General features: G+C 41.4%; 1 protein-coding gene across 3 annotated transcripts; it reads right to left on the bottom strand.

Moving 5' to 3' along the window:
• Positions 1-6,011, bottom strand: gpnmb (glycoprotein (transmembrane) nmb). Of its 3 annotated transcripts, XM_088010162.1 has the most exons (13): positions 5,901-6,011; positions 5,687-5,744; positions 4,345-4,500; positions 4,103-4,264; positions 3,556-3,729; positions 3,307-3,468; positions 2,897-3,220; positions 1,968-2,027; positions 1,663-1,875; positions 1,419-1,524; positions 824-1,044; positions 642-732; positions 1-514 (listed from the first exon to the last, which is right to left on the bottom strand). In XM_088010162.1, exons 1-13 carry the CDS (start codon positions 5,994-5,996, stop codon positions 361-363), a joined length of 1,977 nt encoding a protein of 658 aa, XP_087866288.1. In that variant the 5' UTR covers positions 5,997-6,011; the 3' UTR covers positions 1-360. The 3 variants fall into 3 exon arrangements, with proteins under 3 accessions (XP_087866288.1, XP_087866286.1, XP_087866287.1); XM_088010160.1 differs by having other exon boundaries at positions 5,687-5,992; XM_088010161.1 differs by having other exon boundaries at positions 4,124-4,264; positions 5,687-5,986.
• Between the last annotated feature and the right edge of the window lie 15,710 nt (positions 6,012-21,721).

Here is a 21,721-nt window from a genome sequence, read left to right as displayed (position 1 = left end):
TTTAAAGTTGAAATTGTTTAATAATGAATCAAAAACCAAAGGTTTTGCAAGAGTTTATGGAAAAAGGTACAATGCATCCTCAATGTTGACATTTCTTCATATTGCTTTTAATCAAAGGCACCAATATGACTTATCGAAACTCCTTCACAGCAAATTCATTCGAAGCTGACATTAAAATTAGTGCAGCAGCCACAAATCAAGCGACCTCTTTAGTACATTTTCTCTGAATTATAGAGCATTAGGACATTATTAGTATCAATTCTCATTGCTTCATTTCAGAAGTGTCTTTTATTTTAAAGCACAAGAGAGAGAGAGAGAGAGAGAGAAAAAAAAGCTTATTTGATGCAACTCCTCCAAACCCTACAAAGCCTGTCTCTCGGTCAAAAGGTGGCGACTCTCCTCGCTAGAGGGGAAGAGCGCCTCCCTCAGGCGAACCATGTGACCTGCAGCACCAGAATTGGCACAGGCATCCTCAACTAGCGACCTTCGGATGGGTCTGTAAACCTTGTGACGTCTTAAAAAAAGAAAAAAAAAGATTTTAGAGGGTCATAATTCTTTGTTTTATTTGCACAAGAAAACATCCTTGTCATCTGTTCTGAATGGGTAATTAATTCACAGGATTCAAAATGATGCACACTCACCGGTAGACCATGTAGGCAACGATCGCGAAGACTCCCACCAGCACGGCACTTGAAGTCAGAACCACCTGGGCGGTGTTTGAAGTTTTAGGCGCTGGGATGAATAATAGGGACAATTTTTTATTATTAAATAATTAAAATTTCTGAGGAGGGCATTATGTTTCCAGAGCACTTTTCCAACCAACCGGGTGCGTCTTGAGACTTGCTGATGGTGATGGTGGTGCTGGCGAGTGCCATGCTGCTGGAGTTCTCCAGGGTGATGTTCACGCAGTAGGTGCCCGGTTCCAGGAACCTTCGCCGCAGGCGCACTTCACACTCGGATGAAGGCGGCACGTCGTCGCACATGATGTTGCGCACCTGAGAGCAGCTGGGGTCTGACACGATGGTGCAGGCTGAAGTGGGGATGCTGCGAAGGAGCGATGGAGATAACTGGGTAAAATCCAGATTTTATGTTATTGAATAAACTGGAAATGAAGATTGGATGCGTCTTCACCACATTGTTCAAGTCAAGATGCTGGGGTGTTTCACTCCCTCCAATCCAAACCTTTACTAGAATCCCAAATAGGTTTGGTTTTCCTGTCCCACTTATTGCTCTTACAACTCAGTCTTTTTAAAATACTATATTTCCTTAGCATTCTTGTATTTAAGGACTCTTTAGTTTCCATCTAAATGTGATCTCAAAATCAAATGGAGTGTTGAAACATTTCCTAATATTAAGATTTAAATAAATTGTATGTATTTTAAGTTAAAAAAAAAAAAAGAAGAAAACAAAATGTTCACCTTCCCAGACATTTCACCCTGAAGCTGACGTCGGTGTTGGTCACCCTGGCAGCCGACACGTCCACGATGCGACTGTTTAGCCGGTTCCTCAGTGGGGGCTTTGGCTCTGCGTAGAACACAAGTAGCGAGACGACACGCTTGAGAGAAGCTGGAGCTAACGCAGTTATCAAAGGACAAAGGAGATGCTGCTAGATTTACTGTTAAAAAGAAGAAATGAAATCGTTAGATATTCTGCTCAGCCTACCGACTATAGTGATGTTGCCCGAGAAGGTTCCGTAGGCGTATCGGAAACACTCGTTGGCGTTGAGACCCCTGCTTCGGAGCCAAGGCAGGGTGGTGGGGTTGGATTCTGTGGCGACCGTGGACAGGAGGGGCTCTGTGGTGGGCAACCCCGTCGTCGTCGTCGTCACGGCAGATAAAGTGGAGGAGTTAACGGGCTGGCTGGTTCTGGGTGGTGCTGAAACAGAGACGAGACGAGGGACAGTTAAAGGCATTCGAGATGGTTCTTTTCATGAACAAACTGTACCTCCCGTCCACAAGCAAACTCACCCAACGTCGTCTTGATCTTCGTTGTGACAGCATGTGTAGCCGGAGGAGTTGTGGGGGCCGCTGACGGAGAAGACCCATAAGAACAGTTTTTAGAATCATGATTTTATGGAAAAGTAGCTGAATCGTTTAATTCAAAGCTATTCTTATGAATATTAAGGAAATGGGTGTAAACCCTCAGCGTTTTAGAAAAGCTATGAAAATAAAACATCTTGCTCGTCACTCTGTCATTTTGCAAATAAAAATAATTTTCGTAATCCACACTGAGCTAAACAGAAAACAGTCGGATTTAGGCTCGGTAAGGTGATAAGTTTATAGAAATTATTGAAAATTAGGTTAATTTTTAGAAAAATTAATGACATCCAAGGTGGAACTCATCAGAAATCTCGTGCAGATCCTGTATATGTCCGTTGGTTGTTGCTGTTTCTCAGTCTTTACTAAGCCAATTGATAACAGGTGGTTGGTACAGATTGTTTCTGTTTTTGCCTGTTTTGTCACATTGATATGACTCAGATAATCAAACACAATCCAACACCAAACACCTGGGCTGTGTTGGAAGTTTTGGGTGCTGCAAAAAGTTTGGTTCTGCCAATGGAGTCAATCAACTTCAACACATTTAGCAAGATCTTACATCGCACAAGAAAAGTCATGTTTTTGCATTATCATCAGAATATCATTTCTGTTCTGTTGCTTCATCGAGGTTTAGTTTGTGTGGCCGCAAACTTGTGTGATGTTGGCAGGACTCCTGTTCAGATCCGATTAGTTTGGTTACTGCCAAGAGCCATTCATTAATAGGCTGTGAATAAACCCCTTTCTTAACATTAGTGACCAGAACTAAGCTTTTCTGGAAGCTTTGCGACTTCTCCATGCCGAAAAACATCATGCCGTTTGACCAGGACGCTTTTACAAGCCTGGCTGTCTCGGTCGAGTACCTGTGAGAGGTGGCGATGTGGGGCGCCTCGGAGTCGGAGTGGCAGAGGTGGGTGGACACTCGACAGGAAACGCGGCCTCCACTACCAGCTTCACATTCATCCTTCCCAGCGTGCTGTAGGTGTGCGTGGTCACCTCGCGGTGTGTCACGACCTGGTTTCCGTCTCTGAAGTCCCAGATGTAATCCACTGAAGCGGCTGTCTTTAGGTAACCACTGGGGTCGTGAAGCTGGACCTTGAAGACAATCTCCTCTCCACGGATGAAAACACTGGCAGACTTGTTGACTACGGACTTCTGGGAAATGTCGACGGCCAGTGGGATCTTATCTGAGGGCATGCAGGAAGTAGCTATTATTTTAAAACCGTTCAGGTTGTGTTCTGTTTGACACTTGAACATGTAAATATGCCTCCACCTGTGACTAAGAAGACGGTGTTATCACTGGTCAAGGGGCTGTACTTCCTGCGCTCACGCTTCCTGTACACCATAACCTCCATGACTTCTCCCCCCAGCGGGATATTAGTGGTATTGATGGTCACACTGGAAGAAGAGCCATCGCATGTTTCGTAGTACTGGCCTAGAAAGCAGAGACGAAACATGGAGGAGGCTCGTACGAAAGGATGTTTGTTGTTCTGCTTGTTGCCGTTTGTCGTATCTGTCTCACCCATTGTGTGCCACACGTAGATGTAACTCTTGCGTCTCCAGTCGTTGCTCTGGGGGAAGGGCTTCCCATCAGGGAACACGTTGCATTTTGTCGGGTCTGTGCACTTCCCGAAGCCATAGTCATCCAACCAAGAAGTCCAGTTATAGACGTAGCCTGAGCGAAGCTGTCCGTTGGCTGTCCAAAGGCAAAGAAGGGGATGTCTTGTTAGAAAAAAATAATAATTAGATTTGTTGACTTCTACTAATGAGTGACTTTCAGTGTACAATGAGGTAACTGAAATAAGATTTATTCAAAAGGTTAAAACTACCGTGTTCAGTTTGTTGAGCGAATTTAGTCGGTACGCATTTAATGAAATTGACTTTTCATTTTATGAGGAGGCAAACCCTTATTTCTGTTTTTATTTACTCTTATCACATTTGTTTTGTTGTTATTGGTTTAAAAAAAAAAAACAGACATCACAGCTTAACAGTTTTCCAGACTGATCATTTTTCTATGTCTAGGAGGTGTGATGTGCCATTTGTGCCCTTGCTTGACTTTCTGGCAGCACCTGAGGCCTCCAGCTCCGTACCATCCTCGCAGTGCTCGTCCCAGACAAGGTCCCCGTTTGCGTCTTCCTTCTGGCATGGAGGATACTCCAGCTTAGCAGTAAAGGTAATGCATGAGCCATTGAGAGCCGGGCTGTCGCTGGTCAGATGAACCTTCGGTTTGCCTGCAGAGAGGTGCAGGTTACTCTAGAGCCAGAAACGATCTGCAGACGATTTGAAGTTACAGTAGAAAAGACTTGTTCACCTCTGTGATGCATGAGCTCTCTTGGGTTTGAGCTTAATGGAGGGTAGAGGTAATCGTCCCACGGATTGGTGTCAGGCTCCCATCCAGGGATTGCTGGAATTGGAAACGGGAACTTGCCAGCTAATGAATGCTTGTGGGGGAAAACATCACTGTATGCTAGAGAAGGAGAAAAACACAAAGAGAACTGTATGAACAACTCAAGCAAGTTTCATCTGCATCACTATCTCAAACCTCCATGTTGTGTCTTGTTGTTTTCTAATGTTCTCCAACAAACAGCTGGATTTAAACTGAATTTGAAAGACACAGAAGAGGACTCTAGTTACTAATCATGTGTCTTCTCAAGTGGATTTTATTTAGGGGCACACAAGTAAAGGAGGCTGGGAACAAATGCATGGTACACAAAACGCTCAATTCTTTTAAAATTGTTCAATCAAATAAAATCCTAAAAAAAAATTGTATTGAAGCTCGTGGTTGAAATTTCACATGTTGTTCAAGTGAAATCTTGAATCTCTTTTTGAGAGAGTAAAGGGTAAAATCTTTTTGCTTTCTACAAAGAAGCAAAGTAAAAGCCAAAAGTAATCTTAAAAATATAATATATATAAAAATTTATTTATTCTGATTGTGAATTCCGACGAATTTCGGAATACAAGAGTCAAATCTGGTTGCTTAAAATGGAAATGATGGTAAAAAAAATAAAAAATAAGTCAAAATGTATCATAATGAAATGGATTATTTTCCTGTCGGTCCCGTTTTGGTTCGGGTTTTTAATCATTTTTCCTCTGAAAACAAATGAGGTGGTCCCGACGCAGAACTGTTACCTAATTCAGTCTAACTTCAGTTTCGTTGAGACATTTTAAATGTCAGACTGACAGCAGACGAAAACAACAAATTCCATCGATCTAATTTGATTACAGGAGAAAATTTCTCGAGTATCTACTGGAGCAGATATGGGTGCGGACGAACCATCACTATTCTGCAATCGAAACAAGATTGTATTTTTCTTTTTTTATATATATATATATTCAATTCAACGTGTTTTTAGAATGTGATAAGCGTGACAGTTTGAATAATGTGACTGATTCACACACAAAAAAAGAACAAAAAATATATTTTTAGTGCGTAAATAAATAATAGTTTAAGGGTGGATGACACTTTGATCAGTGACTTGGAGCTTGAGCATGAGCCGTAATTAGTTTCACGGGACTGAACACAGGGCAGCTATTGTGGAAGAACTGCGGGAGGCATCTGGCTTATAACAGTTGAATGACAACAAGCACATTTCTATTTGTCCAAAAACAAATTTTCCCGTCTTCACTCAAACAAGATAAAAGTTCAAACTTACTTCTTCGCCCATCAACTTGACAAACACAGCAGGCGCAAAAAGCGAGGAGACACAAGTACTGCAGGATCCCCATGTCCAAAAAAAAAAGAAAGAAAGAAAGAAAGAAAGAAAGAAAAACACACAACAAAACAAAGAAAATATTAAAAAAGCGAAGTTTCACAAACAGCGAAACAGGACAGACCCAGCTTGTGGTCCCCTTCTCCACGTCCAGCACCTTCTTCACTTCTGTCCGCAGGGATGTCCTCGAATTTAACGGGCTCCGCTGCTGAGCGCACAAACATGTGACGCTTCCTAATAAGGTGCATGTCATCACTCATTAAGACTCACTGCGGAAGGGAACTCATGAGACAGGAGATGCGCATGCTCGTTTCCCTATTTTACAAACACCTTTGTCACAATAAACGATTCGGACAAAGCAACTTATTAAAAGACATTTTATTCGTGAAATGTGATTTGCAATTTTCTATTCTAGTCAACTTTGTAAGTATTTGAATGTCCCATTTGCAAAAATAAACACATACCTTTTGTGTAAATGTTTCTTAAATATATATATATATATATAGATATCTCTCTCTCTCTCTCTCTCTCTCTCTCTCTCTCTCTCTCTCTCTCTCTCTCTCTCTCTATATATATATATATATATATATATATATATATATATATATATATATATATATATATATATATATATATATATATATATTGCTTAATCATATATATATGATTAAGCAATAATAAAATTAGATATAATTTGGCGCCCCTCTTTTTTTTCTTTTCTTTTTTAAAAAAATCCATATAGGTGAACTTTCATAGTGACATTTCCCCTCCAAACAAAGACGATCTTTTTCGTTAGAGTGGTGATCTGATAACACGAAAAGATCCACACATGACAGCCCCCTCATATGACTGAATTATTAGAAACTTTTTTTTTTTTTTTTTTTTTTCCCAGTTTGTCGCTTGGAGCAGGTCGGTGATCTCTCACGCAATCCCTCCCCGCAAAAAGAAGAAGGAAGAGGGTATGATACCCGTCGCCGTCTGTGCGTGTTCGTTTGTCCAACACCATCTGCAACATGTGATTATAATTTCAGCGCAGTCTTCCGCTGTCACAAGGAGGTTAGGAAACGGTGACAAAAAGGGCTTCCGAAGCCCACTGAACCCTGAATGTCCGCACAGAAGTCAGGAGGAGAGCATTCTGCTCAGTCATGCAACCAAAGCCTTTAATCCGATATAGAAAATAAACAGATCCATATATCATTGAAGATATGTTCAGCGGAATGAGTGAACGCTACAGGATGCTTCTATTGAAATTATTGCTCTTTTGTTGTAACATACCCTTCTAATCCAAATAAAGATGATGTCAATTAAATAACGCGCGAATCTATTAATGTTATGATACTGAAAATAATTATTCTGATTTTTTTATGTTTTTATTTTTTTACTGACTTCAAATAAATTGCTGGAAGAAAATCTAAACCTTTAAACTGAATCGTCGGACTGTTGTGAAATTGACATTGTTGTACATGGAGTAAGAGGGGTTAGCTCTACGTCATAGTAAGTTTAATGATAAAAAAGCGAAACGTCTGTACTATTTCATCAAATGTGGTGCATTGTGTGATTATAATAACAACAACAACAACAACAACAACAACAACACAAAAGGAGGTGTCATGTTCTTTTATTCCCTCTGAAATCACTTCAGATTACACTGATTGTGTAAAGAGTTCAGGATTGGCGTGAAAGCATCAGATGAAACAACGACTTTACCATTAAGTGGTTTTGAAATCCAACATTTCCCCCCTTTAATTACATGGATTTAAAACGTGAGAGGCAATGCTGTCGTTGACCAGTAGAGGGCGGAACCCCTGCGCAGCATCTTCACATGACTGTCTTTCTACATTAAAGTTAGAGCCAAATTTAAGCCGTAGCATTACATTTGGTTAAATACACAAGCAAGCAATGACAAGGACATAGAAATAAAATGATCAAAAACAACAAAATGACCTTTTCCATCTTTGGCCTATACGGTTGTTTGTTTGACTTGACAAATTTTGCTTTCTTGTCTACAGTTTTTACATTTTTACCGAACTGTTCGGTTCAGTCTCCTCATTAGTTAACCGTAATGAGTTATTATCACAGTGCTAAAGTGATCAAGTATGGATAACATAGAACAACCTCGGGTCAGCTCCGATCACATCATTTCACAGAAAATTGTTAAAGCTTCATAAACCATTCGCAATTAAACAATGAACCGAACTGACATGATATCTGACGACTTAAAAGAAAATTATGAGGAGGAATTAAAATAATAATAATAATAATAATAATAATAACAACAACAACAACAACAACAACAACAACAACAATAATAATAATAATAATAATAATAATAATAATAATAAATTTAATTTATAATGCACTTTTCATTAATAAAAATCTCAAAGTGCTACATGGTTCATCTAAAAACATAAAATCAACAATCAAAAACAATTAAAAAAAGACTGTCAAATAAAAGTGGAGAAGGCTTGTCTACAGAGAAAAGTTTTCAAGCCAGTTTTAAAATCGGACAATGCGGGGCTCTCAAATAGTCCGGGAGAGAGTTCCAAAGACGAGGAGCAGCCACAGCAAATGCTCGATCAGTCCTTAGTCTTGATCGAGGAAGGTGGAGAAGATTGCTGGATTGGGATCTTAAGGGTCTAGAAGTTGAATGTGAAGTAAGGAGGTCCTTCAGGTAATCCGGTGAGGTTCCATGTAGACAGTGATGGGTGATAAGTGCAATTTTATACTGAATCCTATAAGTTACAGGAAGCCAGTGAAATACATGTTTTAAGGATCATCAGATTATAAAAACATATATTAATCTCTTTTTCTGGAAATGTATCATTCGTCATCTGGCATTCTAAATAGCTGGACAGATTTTAAAGAGAGTAAAGATTGGCCTTTGGGTGGTTCCAAAACCAGAAAACATTGGATAAATTGATAAGACGCCATCGTCTTTTTGTGTCACATCTGTCTGAGAAAATGGTTTCAATGAAAATAATCTCTTTTATGTTTTGTCCACAATCCATGGGTAAAAGAAGTCATAAGCTGACTGAGAAGTCTGAGAATATGAGGCCAGTGGAAACTTTGCTCCTTTCTGTGTGTTTTTTTGGCTGCACAGAGAAACATGGGGGGGAAGTTAAATGCAGCTACAGGTGAGGAAACTCAAGGGGGAATCTTTGCTTTTCAAATCCTGAGACTTTTAACACTCCCACAAGAACCAGGATCCTCCTTTCGTGTCCAACGTCATTGTAACGCCTTCGTCTTCCTCTCTAAAACCGTCTCTCTGACTTCTTTCTTGTCGTGTCTCCAGGTGTCCTCTCATTTGGTAATCGTTATCCTCGGCTTCCGATTCAGAGGCGTAATGGGAGGAGTGCTAGCCTCACTTCACTCATTCACACACTGGAACCAACAGAAAGTCCCTAATATCCAGAGCAACATGTTCTTACGGTGCCAAAATGAGCCCTCAGAGCTGCCATGCTTCTCAACACAAAGACAGAGTCAGACCGTTCAGCATTTGATGTTTACATTGACATTCAAATATTATCTGCTCAGTCCTTTTATGATTGTCTGTATTGAAGCCGTATTTCATGGACGTAACTGCCAATTAATCAGTACATTCATTGAAGTTGACCAATCCATACAGAGTTGACTCAGTAGACACAACTTCCCAGATCGAATGAGCAAATCAGAGAAATAACCTTATCTTCACAATTTATTGACTGATATTTATTTCATGTGCAGTGTGAACTAGAATTGGGACCCCAAATCAAATTCTGCTTCAGACTCCATACACAACCTTGGGGTCTCCCCTGACCTAAAAACAACAACAGCAAAACAAAACAAAACAAAACCCAAATGAAATTTGTTGATTATAAAAAGGTCAGAATTTCTATTTTTGATCTATGTGAGCAGCAAAGATCAAAGCCTCCACTGGCCATTTAAAGCTATGGCCAAAGGTTTTGAGTGTGGTCATCTGTTTCCATGACAAGGCTTGGTCCACCCTCCTGCGCACCGTGCACAGTGTGCTCAGTACCACACCTGCCTGCCTTCTTGCCTACCTGCCTTGTATTTACACCTTCCTGGTTGCCTGAAAACCGTTCTGAGTGTGTGTCTCGTCTGGATGGGGTGCGTTTGATTCACAGCGCCAGGCGCCTGAGTGTTGGAGAGTGCTGCTCAGTGGGTGCTGCCCAGGCAGTAGGGGAGGTCCTGGTATTCATGGACTCTCACTGTGAATGCCAGAAAGGTTGGCTTGGAACCACTCCTGGAAAGAGTTGAACAGAACAGGTACTGTTCACTTTCATTTTAAAAGAATGATGTGAAGCATCCAATGTTCCAATGCCAGCTCACTAAATTTAATCAAGCTAGCCAGAGTTTTTCTTCTATTTAGGCAGATGTATTACCAGTGATCAAGAACAAATCCAGCTGTGAGCTTTAACTCGACTTCCTCTGCCATTTGACAGAAAAATAAAAGGATAAAAAAGTTTTCAGTTGTCCTTACTCATTAGCAAAGCAGCGGGTTGTGTATCCAAGACTTAGCTCTCATGATTTGGCCGTGGTCATCCTTCAGACTGCCTGCAGCGTGCCTCTAATTAGACTGGGTAATTAGGCTGAACTCTCAGGCCTTGAATCTGCAGTAACTTGCATATTTTAGACACACATTGAACCCTTTTCACCCCGTTTATCCTTTTTTTTTATTTTAATATATTTTATGTGAGGGTCACTCCCAGATATGTATTTAAAAAACATATGAACAAAATCTTTATATTTGTTGCATTACATTCAGTTACATAAACACACAAAATCCCAAAGCTTTTCTTGATTTTTGTATAGCAGCTTAACATCAACATAGGTTACAGGTATACAGGTACATTTGGATGTAAAAAGTTCATAGTTAACGTCTTAAACAGGACCAGAGTCGTCTCCCTCATAAAGGATGTAGTATAGATTGGCAGACCTTTCTGTATAATGCCACCTAGTGGCCGGTTAGAGAAGCGTTCCACTGGAGACTCGACTTTCACCGGGAATCAAACCCTCAGCTTCAAGATGCAGACCCACAGCTGGCTGTTCAACCTGCGTGATGAGTTCACAGCTGCTCTAGTTTAAGTGCTCTTTGAAGCTTAGTCCCTCTACAAACGTTTTCCCATCGACTCCTACCAGTTTCTCTGTCCCTGCTGAAAGTTTAACACGACAGATCCCTGCTTCTTCTATGGTTCTGTCTGTGACAGGAGTCCAGTTTTAGGGGGAGAGGTGGTGGTCATCAACAGACAGTTTTTCCCAAACCGTGGGATCCTACGATCCAGGGATGCTACGGGTGGGGGTCCGAGCAAACTGAGTTCTCGGTTATCAGGGTAAAAGAAAGATAAAAAAGAAAGAAAAAAAATCCAACAGAAGATGAACGCTGACTTTTTTTCCCCACAACTTTATTTGCTTCAGATATTTTTCAGGAAACACGTTTTCAGGTGTCCTTATAGGAGTATCCTTTGCTTTGCATACAAAAATCTGAAAGAGCTACAGATCTGTTACTGCATACTATGACTTCAAGTTGTTGAAAGTTTTTCAAACAGATGCTATTCAGATTCTTGGATTAAAGTGATTTTTTTTTTAGTTCTAGTTCGGAAGTTCCTGATCCGAATCTGCTACTCGATACAGATCCACTTCATTTAAGATCGGGCGTCCGCTGATGCTGGTGTCTCCTAATCTTATTCTACAGTGAAGTCGATAGTCACACCATGTATACGCTGAAAAACACGACGACTTTAAAGTGTGATAACACAACCACAGAATGCTACAATTAGCCAGGCTACTTCTCTGAACCAGAGGAACTACATCCGGGTTGCTGATACCAGGGTGGACACTATTATTATTATTATTATTATTATTATTAATGCCTTCTCAGTTGTCAACAGCAGAGGGAGCCATCGGTCTTTAATTTCGCCAGTGTCGGAAATGCTTACTAGTGTCTTTGTTATTTGCTGTACAAAACAAATCACATTCCCTCATGGAAGAAGTGATATATAATGTTCCTGCGTGATGAAACCGGTTTCTCTCTTATAGTACGGCTCAGAGAGTTAGCTTGAAGTAGTTATTGAGTTGTGAAGAGTGAGAGAGAGGGAAAGAATGAAGAAGGAAGAAAAAAATTATGTTTTTGTAAGATTTGGAGAGAAAAAAGAGAAGAAAATCTGAACTGCTGGCATGAATATGTTGACCTAGTTGCAGCCGCTGTTACTTTTAGGACCAGTCACTGAGCTCTATCATGCTTTTCTAAAACCAATTAATACTATTTACAGAAAATCTTGGAAATGAATTAGCCGTAAACTGTCTAATGTTTACCTTTCTTTTGAAGGCAAACATTGTTGTCGATTACAATATTACCCTTATTCGGGTAATATGTGTTTGATTTTGAGTTTCCATAAAAAATAAGGCATATTTCTGCTTTCGCTTAGGACGTAATGGTAAAAACAAAAAAATGGTTGGCAACAAGATTGTTGTGAAAAACCAATCCAGGTTTCAACAGAGAAGGTAAAAGATGCATTAACTTTCCTTTTTTAAAAAAAAAAAAAAAAGAAGAAGACAAAACATAGTTTAAAGCCAACATGAGCTGAAGAGCCACTCAGAAAGGAAGAATTCATTACTCAAAAAAAAATCATAAAATATCCAGTTGACGTTGTAAGAAAATGGAAATAATTTGAAGCATTCAAAGTGTAAAGTTTCTCCATCTTTAGAAAACTACTGAGTTTATGACAGAATGAATCTTCAGACTGCTCCTCTGAAGTGCTCCCATCACCCTCCTCCTCTGACGTCGGGGCGTGACCTTTTGCCTCCCCTTCACTGTCGTCTCCTCCCAACAGCATCTTCCATCTTTTCTCCATGCCGGGGTGAACGCAGTGATAAACACAGCGAACACCCACAAAATGCTGATGGCTGCCAGGCATGTCATATTATCGCTCTGAGAGAACTGGGTGACTCAGATGGAGATCCATACGCGTAGCTCCACAGAGAGGGAGGCCATCGTAGACTTCCTGCGCCGGCTTTGGCGAACCCTTGGTTTTCTTTTTTCACACAGTCAATCCTATTTTTTTTTTTTTTAATGATTCCTGAGGTGCAGTTAGGTCTTTGTGGATGGGCGTCTGGAGCAGAGCTGACACAAAGCACAGATTAACTGCAGTGAAATGGGATAAAACCTTGACAACCAGCAGCAATTAGGGTCAAACGCAGTTGTCAGTATGTTAAAAATACACTTTGTGGCTTTTAGGAAACGGTTTGCAAAGCTCTTTGTGAAAAGGAATTTATGATTTATGAACTTTATAAAAGTTGTTTTGAGATACAGAATTGTTTCTACACTGATGATTTTTTTATTTATTTTGAGAAATAAAAAAAACATATTTCTAATAAAAGACAATTCCCATAAAGCTTGTCCAATATGTAACCTTCAATATTATTTTAGCAAGCCACTAAAAATAGACTTTAAATTTAGATTTATAGGTCAAGTCGGGGCTGATACGTCCGTGAGACTAACCCCACTCGGACCATCTGAATTCTTGAAAGCCAGGGATCATTAAGACAGAGAAAAAGATGCCGTGAAATCTGATTTTCACATCTCTAAACCCGCCGGCACACAAACACGCGGCACAAAGACATAAAACGACATCCAAAACTTTCTGACAAGGTCTGCTAAGGGAACAAAACACTGCCGAGTGTTCCTTCTCCGTGCATACGTTTCAGCACTGACGTCTCAGCAAGGACGCTTACATCAGCGTTACCTCAGCACAACAGAAGACGACTCTATCCTGAAAGCTCTTTGGGAGGATAATTCTCCAACATTTGTTGCAAAACTACTAGAAACTCTCCTCTGACAGGCAGACAACAAAAGAGGTTATTTAGCTGCTGTCCTGGTGCTTTTCTTTCTTTCTTTCTTCCTTTCTTTTTTTTTCCCATCTAAGGAAAGAAGCTGCCATTAATCTCCACTTCTGACATGCATATTGTTCTGCTACCCCCTCCCATCACTTTTGCAGAAGCACCAGTAGGTGCAGACACTCATTTATCAAAACAAAAGTTGTCCTGCAAGGACATTTTCCTCCCCCCACCCCCATCCACACTTCTTCTTGCTTTACACCGATGCAAATAGCAGCTGCCGCCTCACTCCGAGCGGGGCAGATAAATGTGAAGCCCTGACACTGAGAGCCTCTCAAGGCCCGGCTGCTTATGGGGGAAACATAACAAGTCGAACGTTAGAGCTGGAAGAGCCTAATTTAAATGTGAGGACCACAGCGGGTTCCTGCATACATGCAGGGAGAGATGAAAGCGTTGCTATTTATTACCGAGAGCAAAGTTCTCTCCTCTGACAAAGCAACTTTGTTTTTTTTTGTTTTTTTAAACGAAATCTGGGGCGAAGGACAAGTGAAGTGGCTCCTTTCACTGGAATCAAGTGCTCATTTGAATGGAAGAAAAAAATGTGCGGCTGTGCCCCTGAAAAAAAAAAAAGAAAAAAGCGTGTGCTCGGGTGGGAGGGCTGGACAGGGGGAGGGATTGTTGGTGTATTCAGGTCAGGGCCGCCGCAAAATAACGCGAAGCGAGAGGATTGAAGTGAATGCTCAGGTGTTAAAAAGAATTCCTTCGGTGGAGATTTTCCCCACAATCAAGGGAGAAAAAGAAAAAAAGAAGAAGAACGAGGAAGGCTATAAAGCAGCAAACCAGGTGGGCTTCAGTTGGGCTAATGACAGATAAAGTGGGAAAAGTGGTGAATTAAAGATGAGTTTGCTGGCAGGTGGATAAAACGACGTGTAAGCAGCGAGAGGATGGGATTGTCTGTACGCCATTAAATATGAATGGGTCTCGTGACCCCAGGCGAAATGACAACATTCCCGCAGATGTGCAGCTAAATGCACAAGTAATCGTTCTCAGCGCAAAAAAAAACCATCCAGATCATCTTGGGGCAGAGCGCTCAGGGAACTCTGACCTCTGTTTCCCATTAAGGCTTTTGTACATGACTGAGAAAAACAGCTTCCACCACGTCACACACTGACATAAATTGCAGATGGAGCACATGTTAGACCGTGCAACAAACCATTACGCTCACATTCAGAATGTAGAACAAAAACCACCGCCATGCTTTTATGGTCTTTTTTTTTTTTTAAATTTAGCATTAACATTAATAGATAACTCCAAAACTTTTGTTTTGTTTGTTTTTTGGCATTTATTTATTTATTTTTTTTTAGGATTTTCAGGGTAGGGAGCTGGAATCATGGTCAAGCAGGTCCTGAAGAAGCAAAACAACCACAGACCACCATACTGCCTCCACCATGTTTGATTGTTGGTATTTTTAATGGTCTTTTTCCAAAATGCTAAGTTATGATGGGTCACAAACCTTCTTTGGAGCCACTTTCAAAGATCATGAAGATGTTTTTTTTTTTTTTTTTTTTAATCTGAGCACTTTATGTTATTTTGGTCTGCAAAGGTTTTGACCTTGTCACTCCCCCATGGATGACCCCTACCCCAACTTTTTTTCATTTTTATTGACTGAGGAAAGTGAGATGCTAAGTGCTTTTGGCTCTTGTTGTTGGGATATTTTGGATGAGGTAACAATGCTTTCCTGAATCTTCATTTTAGATTGACCACATCTAGGAAGGTTCACTGGTGTTCTATGTTTTTGCAGATCCTGGCTCCCTCGTTACCCATTAAGCCTTTGAGATGGCTTTTACAACTCTTTATTAAATTTGTTTTATCCGTTCTTACATTTCTTTAGATTAGGGGACTTCTTGAGATCTTTCAGTCTACTTCATGTTGCCAGGCAGGTTTAATTGACGTTGTTTTGATAACTTCATAAATTATCATTTGAAAACCAATGTAGATTTTTTGATGACCTGAAACATTCAAATGGAAAAAAAAAATCAGAGCTATAAGGCTTTCTCACGTTGCTGTAAGTTGTGCAATGGACAAAATCTGTTAATATTTTAGAAATATTTCCTATTTATTTAATTACCTCTCCAGTAGAACGTGTTAGCTATAAAACAGCTGCTAGCCCGACTCTCCATCTGTTCAATGTCTCCCCCAAAGCCCTTTTGTGAACTCAAAACAAGAAATCCATCTCATAACAGTCATGTTTGTTTTGTTTTTTTTAATAGCATATGTGTTTATCTGATAAATATTTAAAAAAAGGGAAAAGGTTGTTACAGTACATTCCATTTGCAGAGAAGCAGAGTCAAAGCTACAGGAGTTGAGATGACGAGAGCAGACCTGCTGGACAAAACTTATGACCTTAATCCTGGTTTAACGTTGCATCAGCGAACAGCCCTGCCACAACTTCCTTCGCGGGTTGCATTGTTTATGGCCGTTGCTCACATCTGAATTCTCTAAAGTAGAAAAAAATACATTTTTAGTATGGATACATTCATATATATATATATATATATATATATGTATATATATATATATATATATATATATATATATATATATATATATATATATATATATATATATATATATATATATATTTTTTTTTTTTTTTTTTTAAGTGTCTTTATTTCCCTATTGTGCTTTATGAGGGAATATTGCCTTCACCCCGACAGGTGAGTGAACTGAAAATCTCAGAGCTGCTAACCCAGGGCGCCAATCAGTGGGGAATGCATTACGGTGTGGCTCGTGAACCAATTGGAGAGCATTTTGCTGCAGGCCACTTTACAACAGGGGTGACTACCTTGTGCCCCAAAATAACCCTTGTTCAAACAGAGCTGACTTCTGCTAAATATGCATCAGTAAATGCCAGGTTTAGCGACTAAAATACCAAACCGTGTTTCCTTTAAATAGAAGGGGTAAATGGCAAGCTGGATCTCCATGGGGCGACATGCAGCATGTTAATGTGTGTCTACAGGCACTACTCAAAAGGTTTGGAAAGGCATGCAGAGAGAAATAGGGGTAAGAGGGCGGGGGGGGGGGCATGTGGAAAAGCAAGACAAAAGTAGGGGGAGGCAAAGAGTCCCTGTGCTCGGTGTGGCAGACCACAGCAGGGGTTGTTCTGCCCAAGGCGTAGCACGAGTCCCTCACCACCAGCACAGTTCCAACAGACACTTTCCTTCATCCTTTTACCCCCTTCCTCGCCTCGGGCAGGTGGGTAAAGAGCACGAGGCGCCCTGTCTCTCGTTTCACAGTGTCCCCTTTTCCAAATTCAACCAGTCACGCATTGTTCTGCTGCAGCCAGAGCATCCGACGAGGGTTGAGTGAGCAAGGAAAGAAGGGTTAACAGGCAGAAGAAGAGGGGAAAGCAGAGAGCACAGACCACTGCTCTCTTCTTCGATGTTAACGTCTCGACCTCCATTACGGCAGAGTCCAGTCCAAGGAGCCTCACGGTGTGGGACTAAAGATCGACCTCGTCCACCGTAAAACTCCAAAGCCGACTCAGATCTCTACATGCCACTTAAGAGCACTACGTTTTAGTTGTTTATAAAGCTATACACCAAAACATTTTCTGTCCTCATGCAATTGGATTTTTTAAGAGCTTCCAAAACAAAAAAGAATTGCTTGTTGCATTCCTCTACCGCAGATGCCTTCGAGACCGCAGCTAAACAGTCGTCTATTTAAGTTCAGGAATATCCCAAAAACAAAAAAATAAAAAAAAGCGTCCTGGAAATTGTCCTGCAGAGTCCAGGAGAGTTCTAAAGGAGATCTGCTACAAAACCCTCCTAGCTCTGGCTTGGGTAGAGTCTTACGGGTCCGGTTTGAGGAGAGCATCCGGGGCTCTTGTGAGGGTCCTCACCCCCCCCGTCCTGCGGAGGCGAACTGTGCACCCTTAACCTGATAGAACTAGAAGGCAGCGGAGGCTCCGGGACGACGGAGAGCGGCGGCCGCGGCGGCGGTTGCCGAGACGACAAATCTGGAGTTAAAGGGGGAGTTGACTTGGGTATAATAGCTGGACAAACCAACTGCAGGCTCTGGGGTCTGTGCGTCAGAGAGTCCGCGTAGCACATGGCGGCGTGCTGCTGGGAGACGGTGAGGGACGAGCAGGGCAGAGGCACGGGCGGGTCTGTCCAGATGGGGGCGGCTTTGGACGGTGAGTGGCAGGGCTGGGGAGGGGACGGGCAGTGCAGGTACGTGTGGTGGGCTGGCGAGTAGTGAGTGGGGCAGATTATTGCAGGTTGGGGCACCGACGGCGTGAGAGACTCCATCAGCGTGGCCATTCTCTTCATGACCTGCCCGAGGTCTGCGACTTCCCTCCGCAGGGTGCTGACCTGCAGACGAAAACAGAGACGATATCTGAAATTAAATATTATGATGAATATTTGGGCTAAAATTTGTTGTTTTTTTTCTTATTGTTTTTATCTTGGTGCTTTAGCACACACTGTACTGGCATTTTCTCCCAGCAAGCCTGCTGTTCCAAGAAGGCACATAGTATTTTACATAATAATCTCCATAATAAGGTAGTAAAGTAAGACCTGCCAGAGCTACAGACGTCTCATGGTTTTGTGACATTACAATCATTTCTTTGTTGTTTCAGCCCAAATAAGAAGCCTTTTTTACAACCAGTCGAAAACAAACACGGGATATGGAAAGCTGCTTTTCTTTTTTTTTTTTTTTTAACGTTCATCATTATTTCTGTTATATTTACATGTTTTAACTTTGTATGGAAGTCTTTGTTGGTGCCGCGCAAAAGATTTTTGGCACCGAATCATGTAATCGGAAGCAATCTCACCTCGATCTTTGCCATTTCTTCCCTTTACATCATAGCTTCAGCTGAAGCTTACGCAAACTGAAATCTCCTGCAGCCGATTCTCATTAAAAGCAGTCAAAACGCAGGGCGACACTGTCAAACACTACAAGACAGACAGTTTGCCAATCACGATTTGTCATATGCAGCCCAGATCCCACTAGCATGCATCTCTGAACTATATATATTTGTTCATAGAATGTGTTCCTGTCACATGTTAAAAAGCAAAACATGAACCGTCGATCGCAGGTGTCTGAGGATATTTAATCGAGGGGGGGGGGGGGCACAAACCCAGAGACAAACACAACTGCCTGATTGCATCCTGCAATCAAGACAAGTTATTATAATAACTTTCTAGCAGTTATTTAAACAAAATCAAGAGGATTTATAAGGAGATTTGACAGGCAGGGATGAAAGGAAAGTAGACGCAGGTGTTGGAACACAGACGGGAGTGTAGCCATACATGCATGAGTGACAGACAGAGCAAAAACGATTCCTCCGCTAAGCTGGTAAAACACCAACAAACCCATTTGTGTTTCATTTGCTTGTGTTTCATCGATTTCACATTTTACTACGTTCGGCAGGGTTGGAGAGAGTCAGGTTGAAACATTTAGAAGTTCACACAGATCCTGCTCCTGGATAACAGTTGTGTGTTTTTTTGGGTTTTTTTTTTGTCCTTTTCACTTCAGCTGATTGTTATATGCTTTTATAAGGAAGATTATGGGTGATTTTTCATTAAAAAGGAGTTCACAGGTAAGTGAAAAGATTTATGCACAGGCAGCCAAGTGGACATTAGGGTGTGCTAGCTAGGAGACTTGCTAAAATGCAAGTTTTTGTGTGTAAGGGGCACTAGAACGAACCTTTGAAGGTGTAAGGAGGATCATTAATAGTGAGCTACGAGGAAAAGCCACATAGCTAACTACTAAAAGCAACAGCAAACTGACTGAGAAAAAACAACAACAAAAAAACCCCAGAAAGGACCCAAGAATCTGTCGAACTGTCACCCCTCTGGCGTTTTTGCGAGTAAAACCGAGTTGCTGTAATTGTCCATTACACTGATGGCGGCTGGTAATTAGCTGCTATCTGCACGTGGCCTGTCCACAGAGGGCATGGCCGTGAAGCCCAGCCAATGTGCCATCTGTTTCTGCCAGTCACGGCGCTCATGACCATTCATCTGGGCAATGACGCTCATCATTACAACTGGAGGCACATCAGCTCTCAGCACGGCACGCAGCTCCACATGGGAAGCGCTGCCACCGCCGTGTGAATATGTCAAGAGGCGATCAGGCAAAGCGCGAGCAACTATATTATGATTGCAGCCCCGACCGAATCCGGCTGGGCACTCCGATTCTCTGTTTGAGTTTAAAGGAGAGACGTCAGACATGCTATGCATGATAGACTTGCAAATAAAGGACATATAGTGTAATTAGTTAAACAAACAGTGGTATTTTGCTACCGAAATTTTAACAGACAAAAACATTCAGTCCTCCTTTTTTTTTTTTTTTTTTTGACAGGCTTGCTCTAACTTCTCCTCGTGTGGTTTGGGAGCAGCCTGGGTCGAAACCGCGGCTCTGACAAAAATAGAAAAGCAGAGAGTGGCAGGACGGTCCAATCTGACACGCTGTCAACATGATTCCTGGTCTCCCACATTGGAGACAGCCGTCAGTGGTTTTTGGTCAGGGAGAAAACGACAGCAGACCACAACGAACCCACAGTCACATTTACATTGTAAAAGCAATATAGAAGTCCTAATTGCCCTGAAATTATAACGTCTTGATCACAAGTCTGATCGTATATAACAGTCAATATGGATTCAGGAGGTTGAAGGATTCTCCATATTAATAATGCTACTGGATGTTACCTACGGTTACCCATTTTGATAACTGTGGTTATTACAGCCACAATTCAACCACACGTGTCCTAAGGTTCAAGTTAGGGTTGCCACCTTTCAGAAATCAAAATAAGGGACGCCCACCACGCCGCGTATTGCCCGATTCTCGTGGGGTGGGACGTCTCATCCGCTGCAGTGACAGACAATATTTTATGGCAGTGTTTCTTGTCTTTAAAAAGTGATCCATAGAGCAATCGTTCATGCATAGAGGTCGCTTAGAGTAACCCAGAACTGTACTCCAATCAGAGTAGTATGCTTTGAATATGCTTAATTAAGCAAGTGTAAAAAGTATTTGGTAAACCACTGAGTACCTGATCATAACACCTAATTTAATATTCAAAATGTTTCCTCAGACAACTAAAAGTATAAAAGTTATGTGAACATTCAGATAATTTACAGAGTGTTACCAAAATATTTATATAAATAAGGAGTTAGATTTGGAGGCTGGTTCTAGACCAGATTTACCACAGAGGCCAGGTTAGTCAGTGTTTTTTCATGGCAACACTTGAAAAAGAATAGTAATTTAGAAAAAAAAAAAAAAACAGAGCAATATTTCATCATTTGATATAACAATGACCCAAAGAGCCACTTGTGTCTCCAGAGATTCAGTTTGCAGATCCCTGGCAGATGGAAAGTGTGATCCTATCTCCATACAGCAGCTAAAAGTTCAGCACTACAATTTTTTATTCATTGTTAAAGTAATATTGTAAAGGTTAACAAAATCTACCACTGAGCATTAACATAAGACATTTATTAAGTATAACTTCTTTGGATCACCTTTGGCCCCGGCCTAGAACCGCCCCTGGGGTGCAGGTTTGTGTCTGGTGCATTAACACCACTGAACAATGAATTCATAAAATATACAAACATTTCAAAAGAAAACATACAGAAAGCACTTTTTTTTAAATTGCCTGTATTCATCCTCACAAACATTATTCAGCATGGGATTTGCGTTTTCCTTCTCACGTCTGTCTGTATGTTTACGAGAGGTTTTGGTTCTAAGGACGGTGGAGAATCGGGTCGAGGACGTTTTACTGCCACTGCCAGTATCGCAGGTCCCATCGACCTCCCAGCCAGGCTCAGGAGGTCGGCTGGGAGGTCAACAGGATCTGTGACACTAGCAGTGGAGCAAGTACCTGCCGGCGGCAGAGCAGGAACCGGGAGGCCGATGGGACCCACAACAAGGCTCCAGAGGCCGACGGGACACGCAACGAAACTCTGGAGGTCAGCAGAGACCAAAGGGACTCGACACGAAGCCCTGGAGGCAGGAGCGGATCTACTGGGATGGCAGTTGCCACCACAAATGAGACCCTTGCCACCCCTGTTGCCACCCCAGCTGGCGACTATGAATTCAATAAATAGTTATGTCAAATCAGACATTAAGCGCATGAAACTCTTTTTTCCG

The sequence above is a fragment of the Poecilia mexicana genome, unplaced genomic scaffold, assembly GCF_051168715.1.
Source record: "Poecilia mexicana isolate PSO_F unplaced genomic scaffold, ASM5116871v1 scaffold_11, whole genome shotgun sequence".
NCBI classification, from domain to species: domain Eukaryota; kingdom Metazoa; phylum Chordata; class Actinopteri; order Cyprinodontiformes; family Poeciliidae; genus Poecilia; species Poecilia mexicana.
The sequence above is the reverse complement of the archived record's forward strand: the minus strand, read 5'-3'. Positions and strand labels throughout refer to the sequence as shown.